This window comes from Merops nubicus, unplaced genomic scaffold (assembly GCF_000691845.1).
Source record: "Merops nubicus isolate BGI_N331 unplaced genomic scaffold, ASM69184v1 scaffold21064, whole genome shotgun sequence".
Lineage (NCBI taxonomy): Eukaryota > Metazoa > Chordata > Aves > Coraciiformes > Meropidae > Merops > Merops nubicus.
In genome coordinates this window covers 26,147-37,441 of record NW_008606595.1, presented here as the reverse complement: position 1 = coordinate 37,441, position 11,295 = coordinate 26,147, and the positions used below count along the sequence as shown (strand labels likewise).

The 11,295-nt window shown below is 51.0% G+C and overlaps 1 protein-coding gene across 1 annotated transcript in view; it reads right to left on the bottom strand.

The window, feature by feature from the left end:
- Window positions 1-10,318, bottom strand: part of DAGLA (diacylglycerol lipase, alpha) — a gene marked incomplete at its 3' end in the record, with an annotated part of 24,550 nt that extends 14,232 nt beyond the window's left edge. Inside the window, exons 1-5 of the mRNA XM_008939708.1 lie at window positions 10,224-10,318; window positions 9,450-9,661; window positions 6,974-7,075; window positions 6,269-6,407; window positions 1,942-2,029 (exon numbers count right to left, since the gene is read on the bottom strand). Of these exons, the coding sequence (XP_008937956.1) occupies window positions 1,942-2,029; window positions 6,269-6,407; window positions 6,974-7,075; window positions 9,450-9,661; window positions 10,224-10,318 (636 nt within the window). The remainder of the gene's footprint in view (window positions 1-1,941; window positions 2,030-6,268; window positions 6,408-6,973; window positions 7,076-9,449; window positions 9,662-10,223) is intronic.
- Window positions 10,319-11,295: the final 977 nt, after the last annotated feature.

The following is an 11,295-nucleotide window of genomic DNA, read 5'->3' as shown; positions in this document are numbered from 1 at the left end:
TGAGAGCTGGTGCCTCGAGGCTGTGACTGCTCAGCAGGACAGCAGATGGGGGCTGGGATGCTCCCTGGGAAGGTTGGTGGCATTTCAGCCAGTCCTGCCACTGGGAGGAGCAGCCAGTGCACGGTGCTGGGTTCCTGCAAAAGGACCCTGACAATTCCTGCAGATGTCCAACACTTTGGAAACTGCACCCTGCAGATAACTCCCACAGCACTTACCAACAAACCCTTTTAACCTAATTCATCCTGGCTGCCATCTGGGATGAACAAATGTTCAGGTGGCCTTCACCTGACTCTCCATTCTTCTTACCCAGCTCTCCATCTTATTAAACCTCTCCCTTTTGAGATTCAAATCCCAGCCTCATTTCTCTTCCTGGACAAGTTCACAGCCCCTCCAATATGCTCCTTTTTCTGCTCCCTTTTGGAGGAGACCCAACCCCAGGCTATATTTAGTGAGGACGTCGCCGATGTGGTCGGTCCCTTGGTGTTCTCCCTGTCATTTTCTCTGCCCTTCTACCAAAGCTAAACGTTCTTCTCCTTTTTTTTTTTGGCCCTTGCTGCGTGCTGATGTCTTTGCTGAAGTGTCCTTGATAACTCCCAGCTCGTTTCCAGAGAGGCTGGAACTAATTCAGAGCCCAGCATATGTAAAGAATTTAAATTGTTTCTTCAGATGTTCACGCATCACCTCGTCTTTAGGACTTTCTTCTATTTTTGATAACTCCCTGGTTCTGGTCTTTCAAAAAGCCTCAAATACTCCTAATTCCAACCCATTTATCATATTATGAGTCACCAACAACATTTTCTGCCTTAGCAGGTCCTCAGGACGTGCTGAAAACCACCCTGAGGGACAAACTTGCTTCCAGGAAGAAAGAGCTGCTAACTTTTTGGGAAGCAACTTCGAGCCCCTTCCCCTTCCCTGGGTAAAGGAAAGGGAAAAATCCCAACTGCAGGCCAGGAAAACTTCAAACCAGTGACCTTCACGTGAACCTCTGCATTAAGTAGAAGGTTTTGACTGCTAGTAAACCAGAAATACTCTTTTCCTTGGATCTGACAGGTTCACATTTTCCCAATTTCCAAGAGATCTCTCTCAAGTGCACGAGACTGATGCAAATAAAAGGAGAAGAGTTTAACACTGACAACACTTCTTGTCAGTGCAACCAAGGTGACCTTCAGAGAGTCCTGTGAGCCTCAAAACCAGAGTGGTAGCACCAGCCAGCTGGAGAAGACAACTGCCCTACCCAGCAATGTTATCCCTGCACCTAGAGGGTAACAGCAGCTTCTGTTTCTGCCTGAAACCCTCTGGCAGAAATATCCAGGCTGCTTGGCCTGAGAGGAAGGAAAAAGGAACCAGCAGGCAGCAAAATTTCAAGGCTGGTCATTCTGAGGGCAGGGTCAGCTTGGTGCTTCTTGGAAGGCATCTCCCAGGCCTTAGGTGGACTGCTGGCAAGGCTCACTGGGCTCCTTGTGCCTCCAGACCTCAAATAACATTCCCAGGGAAATGAGAGACAGGTCATCTGGGCTCCACAGCAGGAACATCTCACTGCCAGGCAGCTGAGTCAAGGAATCACCCAGTTGTTTTGTTTGGAGGAGACCTTGACAATCCTCAAATCCAACTGTTTACCCAACACTGCCAGGTCACCTCAGCACCACATCTCCACGGCTTGGAAACCCCTCCAGGGGTGGGGACTCCACCACTGCCCTGGGCAGCCTGGCACAGCCCTGGGCAACCCTCCAGGGCAAGAAATTGTTCCTCAGGGCCAACCTCAACCTCCCCTGGGGTGCCTTGAGGCCCTTTTCCCTCCCTCCAGGCTCCTGTCAGGAGCTGTGCAGAGCCAGAAGGTCTCCCCTGAGCCTCCTTGGCTGCAGGCTCAGCACCCCCAGCTCTTGTGGATCATCAGCCATTCACTCAGAGCTTTCTCTCTGACAGGAGCTATTTGGTACCTACCGACTGAGAGTCTTTTGTCCTTGTGCAGCAGAGGAACACCTTGAGCCTGCGTGTCCAGCTGCTGGCCTGTCCTTCCTCCAGGCGGTGGCTGCAGAGAAAGGGCAGAGTGTGCACGTCAGGATGGGCAGGAGATGACCCCAAGATGACTCCACCACTGCCCTGGGCAGCCTGGCACAGCCCTGGGCAACCCTCCAGGGCAAGAAATTGTCCCTCAGGGCCAACTGAAACCTCCCCTGGGGTGACTTGAGGCTGGTTCCTCTCATCCTATCACTTGTCCCCTCAGAGAACTGACTGACCTCCACCTTATATTCTTATATATAAGAATTTATTCCTATTTTTATCCTGTTCTAGCAGGGACAAGGACAGCACATCATTAACAACTAGCTGGTTTGGCCAAGACTAAGCCTTGTACTTCTATACCTGGTGTTTTTTTGGACTGGCCCTAAAGAAGCTCCTGTTGTCCTCTAATTCCTCTTAGAAGCAGAATGTCCAGGAGCTCCTGGTGCTCTGGATGGAAGGAGATTCTACTGGCAGCTTGGTGCAGCTGCATCATATGCTAGGAAGGACTCAGCAGGGCACCTCCACCTCGGGGTGAAGGGCTGGGAATGGTACAAAAGACCCTGAGCACTCAGTATGCTAGCAGCTAGGCAATCTATTTTCCCCATAAATAGCTTATTTGGAACAAAATGTGTTTATTAAACATAACCTGCTCTCCAAACTGAAATAATTTGCACTCTTTCTTCAAGTGCAGTGCATGGTTTCAATCAAAGGAAGCAAGCTGAAGGTTCTCCTTCAATTTAGGAGAGGTTTAAAAAGGCTGAATACAGAAGGTTTAGTTCAACCCACATTGGGTTCAGATGACATTTCAATTCCAGCTTCAAAATGAGCTAATTGGACAAACCTTATTTCAAATGAACTGTGGCTGAGTTCACTGTTGTGAGCTTGTCCTAGTTACTACATTTTGGAGGGTGGCAGTCCCTTAATTCTGACTGGCAGAGCTGCAAATATCCCTTGGATCAAGCCAGGCTTGGTAGCACTGAGGTGGGGAACTGTGAAGTTCTTTGCTGTGCTACCTACATCCAAATATCTACAGCTCCTCTGAGGCAGGGGCTGGATTCTAATGTCCACAAAGACTAACTCAACACAGGTTGAAAAAAGACTGTTCCTGGTTTTTTTGGCAAATGATCCTGTCAGGAAAAGCCCAAGCACAGAAAGTGGGTTGCACCTGGAAGAAAAAGATGCTGGTAAAGGAGGATTTGCCAGCAGGAGCAGATCCTGCAGGGCAAGCACAGCATCAGAGAATTGTTGAGGTTAGAAAAGACCTTCAAGATGATTGAGTCCAACCATCCCCCAGCCCTGCCAGGTCCCCACTGCCCCGTGTCCCTCACCCCACATCTCCACAGCTTGGAAACCCCTCCAGGGGTGGGGACTCCACCACTGCCCTGGGCAGCCTGGCACAGCCCTGGGCAACCCTCCAGGGCAAGAAATGGTTCCTCAGGGACAACTGAAACCTCCCCTGGGGTGACTCGAGGCCCTTTTCCCTCATTCCAGGCTCCTGTCAGGAGCTGTTCAGAGCCAGAAGGTCTCCCCGGAGCCTCCTTTGCTCCAGGCTCAACCACAGCCAAGCATCACCCAACACCCTCAGGTCCCATCCATCAACTCCTGCCTGAGCACTTCAAAACCACCACCCATCACCTCCAAGGAAAACTCCAGAAGAGGAAGAGGACCAGGAGTGTTCTACAACACGAGCTGGCAGCACTCACTTGGCTCCACAAAATGCCAAAGAACTCGGGCAGCAATGCAAAGAACTTCACAGCTTCGGGGCGGGGGCTGAAAAAACCAAGTGGGCTGAGCTATTTTCACTCCAACTTTTCCCAAATTCTTTCCCTCCTAACCCTGAACCTTCGACGTGTTCGGTACGAGCTCTCAAGCCAGGCTCTTGGAAAAGCCTCAGCACAATTAGCTGAGCCTTTTGTTTTGTTGTTTTCTTTTCTTTAGCTCTGCAAGAACATAAAAGCCCACACACATCACGATGCCACTGGGAAGGGAAAGCTGCTGTGTCTGAGCCCAACAGCTACAGAAAACTCCCAGGAAAAGGAAGCCCAAGTTAAACATCTCCTTCATGTATTGAGTTTTTTCAGACAGAAGCACAACTCAGGTTAAGGTAACACCAAGGTCAAAGTGCTGCTGCCCATCAGAGGACACGTAGCCCTGCAGGCCATGAGATTTTTGGGGGTGTCTGAGCCTCGGGCACCTTGCAGGATCACAATCCAGAGAGAGGCAGAGGATTTCACACTCCACTCTTTAGGAAGGATCCCTTTAAGCATGTGGAGAATTTCAAAATCTGCTGTTTGAAAACAATTCTTTTAGTAGTGAAGATGTAGTAACATTTGATGTTTCCCTTTCTGATTGCTGCTCGCAGCCTTGTGCTTGTCAACAGCTGCTCCTGTGCCCTTTTTAGGGGGAAATCTGTAAAGAGCAGGCAGGAGCTCTCCAAAAAAATATCTTACAGCCCTGGAGGGAAAAACCTGGCCAGGACCCAAAGGACAAACACCTTCATTCAGCTGTCTGGGCTCTCAAAACTCCTCACGGGGGAGATAATTCTTGGGTTTGTTTTGATTTACTTCTAAGATCCCTGGCAAAGAACTTTGCAATCTGTGGCACTGAGCTTCCCTTTGGAAAAATAATGTACTGAGACCAACAGCTTTGATGGCATGTGGGGTATCAGAGAGTCATCCTTTTGGTTGGAAAAGGTCTTTAAGATCCTCAAGTCCAACCCCACCAGTGCCAGGTCCCCACTGCCCCGTGTCCCTCACCCCACATCTCCACGGCTTGGAAACCCCTCCAGGGGTGGGGACTCCACCACTGCCCTGGGCAGCCTGGCACAGCCCTGGGCAACCCTCCAGGGCAAGAAACGGTTCCTCAGGACCAACTGAAACCTCCCCTGGGGTGACTTGAGGCCCTTTTCCCTCCCTCCAGGCTCCTGTCAGGAGCTGTGCAGAGCCAGAAGGTCTCCCCTGAGCCTCCTTTGCTCCAGGCTCAGCACCCCCAGCTCCCTCAGCTGCTCCTCCCCACACTTGGGCTCTAGACCCTTCCCCAGCAGCTCCGTTGCCCTTCTCTGCCCACACTCAAGGTTCTTCTTGAAGTGAGGAGACCAAAACTGCCCCCAGGATTGGAGGTTCAGCCTCCCCAGTGCCCAGCCCAGGGGGACAATCCTGCCCTGCTCCTGCGGGCCACACCAGTGCTGCCCCAAGCCAGGATGCTGGTGGCCTCCTTGGCCACTTAGGGACACACACTGCCTCCTCTCCAGCTGTAATATTGTCACAGCTTCTCATCCTGACCTCCCTGGACATGACCTGATCAGAGTGCAGCAATCCCACAGCCCGGGCTAGCAGGGCACTAACTCCAAACAATCAAGGCCAGTGTTAGTAACACACTGGTGAGGTCAGGAAGAATATCTTGCATTCCTCAATAAAACACAGCCTCCTTCAAACCAAACTGGCCTGCACGGTCATCATTTAGGTTGGAAAAGACCTTTAAGATCAAGTCCAGCCATTAATCAGCACCGAGAAAAGGCCACTCAGAGTTCTGGTTAAGTGACAACAGCAGCAACATCCTTAGAGAAGTCTGGATTTTCCTCCAAACAGTAGCCTGAAGGACCCCACTTCAAGACCCTGGAAGAGCACGTACTCAAAATACCCTCTGGAACACAGAATCCCAAAGAGAAATGGAAAATTCACAGAGGAGTTGTTTAAAAGCCTCATTTTTTTTTTTAGCATTCAAACCCGAATGCCCTCAAGTCCTACAAAAGCCACATTCCTTGCTGACAGACACAGATGTCAAGACTGCAGAAGGAAACAAAGCTGGTTTGTGTTGTCCTGCTACTGGGAAGGGAAAAAAAAAAACCTCCTGAAAAATGTCCTGCTTGGTGAAAAAAAACCTTTCCTACCCCCATCTGGGTAGCTCCAAAAACACAATCAATTCTTAATTAAAAGATCCGACTGCCAACACGAAAGAAATTGCTTCTTGGCCAAGACCAAACAGAAGAAACCTTCAGGCCAAAAGGTTGTATTTTGAAGACAAAAATAAAGGCAGAAAGGGGCTTTGGAAGAAGATGCTGCCTCAACCTAAGCAAAACCCAAGCACTGCTTTGGTCTTAGCGGGTTGAGCGGGCTGCTACTGGGAAGGGCAGGATGGTCAAACAAGCTACAGGATGGACAAACAAGCTGTTGGGGGCAGCACTGGCTGGAGGGGCTTTGTAAGGACTTCCAAATCCAGTGCTGAGCACCCAAGCCAAGCAGAACCCCCCCTGGAGAAGCTGCTCTACCGGAGGTTGTAGGTCCTGAGGTTGCGCTGCCGGCGTTTCGTGGCGCGCAGCTTGACGAAGGTCCGGCCAGTGGGGTCAAAGACACAGAGGACAGTGATGCAGACGCTCAGGATGACCACCCAGTTGCACACCACCATCCCTGTAGAGAGAGGAGAAAGGTCAGGTGCTGGGCCAGTCAGCCTCGGGGGCTTTTCAGACCCTCCCCAATCCGTTGCTGCCGGGAAGGGAACGTTACCCCAGATGCTCCGGAATGAAATCCTCTGGAAAGGCTTTTAAAGCCCAGCTAAGTTTTCCAGCTGGTTTAGGAGCTTGCTCATGCAGAAGGCTGTTAAATGCTCACTGAGAATCTCGGGGGACTGCAAGATTAGTGGGTGTACCCTCAGCCAGGAGACTGGGTGAGACTGAAAAGGAGTTCCAGGAAAACAGTAAAGCCGCTTTGAATTGAAGAAGGGGCAGCAGGTCTTAAAGACTCCCCCAACCAGACCCTTTCCATGGGAAAAGGAATTCTTGCCTCAGTGCAGACAGCACAAAGAGAACAACCCTTCTGAGCAACACTGGGGGAAAACAAGCACTGCATTTACAGCTAGAATCCAGTCCCAGCAGGTCCATCCCCACACGCGCGACTGAATTAGCTCGGCGAGGCAAGAGGACGTGTGTGTGTGTGTGTGTGTGTGTGCACACACAAATCCCCTTCCAAATACGTACCCAAAGTGACACTCTTTGCTGTGAGATCATTGCAGGAAGCGTAGTACTGCGTTAGCCAAACGATGCCCACAATAGCATAGACAAATTCAATCACCAAGATAGCTGAAACAGAAAGAACACAGCTCGGAGTAGAAGCTGAAGGCTCGAGGGCTGCACCTCCCCATCTTCTGGAAGGGAAACCCAGAGATAGGTTCTTTAGCAGGATAATGGTGTGGAATAAATGCCTGGCAGGATTAGGTCCCAGTGGTTTGGAAGGTGAGCATTAAGAAAATGAAGCAAAAATGTCATGGGTCCTTAATGCTAACTACTGGCAAGTGACACAAGGACCACATGCACCCAGGGGTGTCTGTGCCCTTGGCTGTACCAGAGGTGGGAGTGGGAAAGCCACCCAAGAGTGGAAAGACTCCCAGAGGCAGGAATAATCACCATGTAACCACACCAAGGTCTTAACCACCTCAGACAGCTGACCTGACTCAAAGATAAGGACCAACCAGCTTGTATCCAGGATTAATTCTGCTTCCTATGCTTAGCAAATGCTCCCAGCACCTCTGCCCTTTGCAGTTCTTCCAGTAAACAGACCCTAGGACACACTCCTTAAGGAGTCATGTACTGGGCTCCTCAAGTTTTCCACGTTACCCTGGCAATGAACAAGAAACTGGGGGTTAACAATGGTTCCTGGGAACAAAAAAGTTGGGAAAGATTGCTCTGAAGTGCCCAGCCTCCCACTTTCTGTACACACCACGACCCCAAAGAACAAATGGGGTACAGAGAGTGCAAACAGCTTGCTTAGTAATGCCTAGCAAGCCTTGGGTGGAGCTGAGATTAAAGCCACATTCCAGCCTAACCAAGGAACCAGCCACTCTCCTTTATCTACGTGTGGGCACAGCAGCTTTCCCTGAGTCACTTACTACAGCCTCTCACTAGCCTGGAAAGACCAGTTCAAAGAGATACAGAGCAAAGAGTTTTCAACAGCCTTGGGCAAGAAACCAAAGCTGGACTTGGCTCCTGATCAGCCCAGCTTGTGTTCTTTAACTGAGCCAGGCATTGCCTCCCATGGCTTGTCTCCCCTCTGAGGTTACCTGCTGCAGGAGAGGAGCTGCAGGAGCAGAGAGACTTTTCTGGGTTCACGTGGGACCCTCTTTCTCTAGATTCAAAGGCACTCAACAGCACGTGTTTAAATTGGGACAGTCACATGGACCTTGCCCACACAATGGTCACACTCCTCCTTCTATCATCAGAACTGATGGAAGCCACTGAGAGTAAAAACAACCCCACAAAACAAGCCTACACCAGACCCAAACCACGGTGTAAATACAGCTCCTGAAATATGGGTCCAGTTTAAGGCAGACAAGGAAGAAAAGTGGATGTTTCTTGGGGAGGAAAATGGCTCTGTGGATTCTCTCTACCTCCCTTGGCCCATTTAGTCTGGTTTTAGCAGTATTACTCAAACTGTCAGGCTCTACCTGCTTCCCCAGGGAGCCTGCAGTGTGTCTGGGAAAGGGGAGAAAGATTCGTTTGCTATTTGTGTTAATGATTTGCACTTAGCACTCGAAGGGGGAAATGTCTCCCAGGCAGAGCTTTCAAGCAAGGTCACACGACTGTTAGTGAATTCTGCATGAAAAGAACCCAGCAAAAAACAGAGATGAGAAGCTTTGTTTGAAACGGGCTTCACTCTGCATCTCCAAAGAGTTTTCTCTTAAAACCTTCACTCAGCACAGAAAAAAATCTGATCAGGTTTCTACACCTGGAATACAACAGAACAGAGGAGGGAAGAGAAGCTAAAAGGGAAGCCTTGAATGAGAGACCAAGGCACCATCTCTTTTCTGATCTAATTCTGGGTGGGTGGGTGAGACAGGAGATGTTTTTAGGAAGACCCATGTGTTTTCTAAGAGAAGATGCAACCAGGGAGCAGGTGGTAAACCCTATTCTCTCACAGTGCCTGGAGGTGGAGGAACAAAGTGCAGGTTGCTGGCTGGAAACGCATCACACGCGAGTCAAGAGGTGGAGTGCACGTCTCAAGGGAGGTGGGTGGAGGTGTCTGTGTGGTGGGGAAGGACAAGCACATGCCTCGGGGTCAGAACCATCAGGATTTACCCAGAAATGTGCCTGTTTTGGAGGAAAACGTGGGGGGAAAGTGGGGGGAGAGATGTAGCTGCACCTCGCTGCGGCAGCTCCGCGTGGCGAGCCAGAAGGGGAGGACATTTGGTTAGAGGAAGAGGCTGTACCTGCATGGCAAGGAGGGTGGCAAGTGAAAGGTTTGCTAGAGAGATATTTGGGGCATTGCATGAGAGCCTTACAGCAATGACAGGGTGCAGGGATACGTGATGCATTCAGATGCATATCACATCCAAGTGGCCATCTGGATGTCTTTCAGAAGCTGTGTGTTTGTCAGGGTGTGGGGAGAGAAGTCTTCTGTGCTAGCAGATGGTAGTGTGGAGGCTGAGTCATTAGGAGGCCTCAGGCCTCTGCCTCTTACCCAGTCTGACATAGAGCACATACTGCATGGAGTCCCGGGGCTCTGTGTAGAGGATGCTGCCTCTCATGCTGAGCCAGATGATTGCCACCTCTGCGATCATACAGCTGAGCAGGATGCCCAGGTAGCCTCTGCCGTGGTCCACCAGGTTAAGGGAGCAGGTCTCGTTGGGGTTGTACACCAGCCCAAAGAGCACCACAGAGAGGATCACAAACCTGCCATCACAAACCACCTCGTTACCAGCAGGAAGGCAAAGAAAGCTGCACGCGTCACACCCCGCATCTGCTCTCCTCCCAAAGCTGCTGAGGATCCTCAATCTTCCACAGCTACTGAGATTTAATATCAATTGGGTCTGGAAATCTCCTCCCCACAAGCCATCCAGAGGTCCTGCCACCCAGCTCAGCACAATTTCATCATCTATGTCAAGTCACATCAGCCCGTGGGATGTGTCGCTCCAATTGTTTTTCTTGAGCCCCTGGGGTAGGGAAGCGCAGCCCCAAACTCCAGTGGACAACCTTGGGTGGCACTGGAGGGTGCAGGGAGCTCTGGTCAGGCTCCTTTCTTTGGAGCTGGAGCTAGAACTTGGACCAGAAGCTGGCAAGATGTTGGTGTCTGTCAGAAATGCCCCACACCAACCTTCCAGCCGCACGTGTCTGTCGCAAATACCCCAAACCCACCTTCCAGCACAGGGAGAATTACAGCTGCAAGAAGCAGGAACAGCAAAAAAAGAAGATCTCAGGGGTGGATTTGAACCATCACTTTGCCTTTCTCACTTACCAGGTGGTATGCAGGAGGAAGAGGAAGACTGCTGGCAGAACCAGGTCATCGCTGCCCACAGACCAGCGCCGGCGGAACACGACAATCCCTGGCATGGCTAGTGGGTCTCAGGAGGGTAAGCAGGCACCACCACGCTCACCTCCTGGCAAAGAAGACAACCAAAGCTGCTGTTGAACCTCTTCAACCCCCCCTGAAGCAAAGCCCCACACCTGAGAGCTTTTTGACACTGAAGATGGGGGGCATGAAATGCTGGAGGAGGAGAGGACAGGAACCTACAGCTTAGAGGGGGAAGTATGAGGTGAAGGGGGTGTCCAGCTCACTGGATGTAATCACCACTCACCCAGCTCCACTTCATGAGATTACCTGGAATCCTGTTAGGGCTGTGTGGTGGTAAGCAGCTGCCGTGGGCTGTTTTGGACAGGTTAGACTGGCCTCAACTCTAAAGAAGGGCCTATTACCATGTTTTTCCTCAGGCACACCTACTGGGGTTCTTCTCTTGCTGGCCACCAGCCTCTTCTCTTGTTCTTCCCTCCTTCACTTGGCTCAACAAGCCAAAATACCCATTAGTGACAGCATCTGGGGAAGTTTTGGACTGGAAAGAGCTTCCAGGTGAGGCAGTGAGCTCCTTGGAGATCTCTCACTCAACCATCAGTTGCCCCCTGCCAGCTCCACGTCTCCTTTGTGTTCCCACTGCCCTGACAGGCACTAACAATGAAAAGGTTGAAGATTGAGGAGCTGCCTGTTCCACCTCACATTTTGTTTGTGTTCCTATTTTTAAGGCTTCCCAAACCCTTTAAAAAAAGCAACAGCAGTGGTGACAAGTCACGAGACTCCAGAGGGCTCTCCAGACACCTCCTCCCAGCACAGCTCTCCCACAGCACTTCAGTTCTGCTGTACACACTCCAGCCTGCTCCACTCCAAGTCCACCACATCTCAGCAGCTCAGTCCTTTCCTGCAGCTCAATATCTCCCCCAAGATTCAGGGATCTGATCCATGCTGAGCAAGAGCTCAAGGGCCCCTGGGGGGCAAGAGGCTGGGGCCAGACTCTGCTCAGTGGTGCCCAGCCACAGGA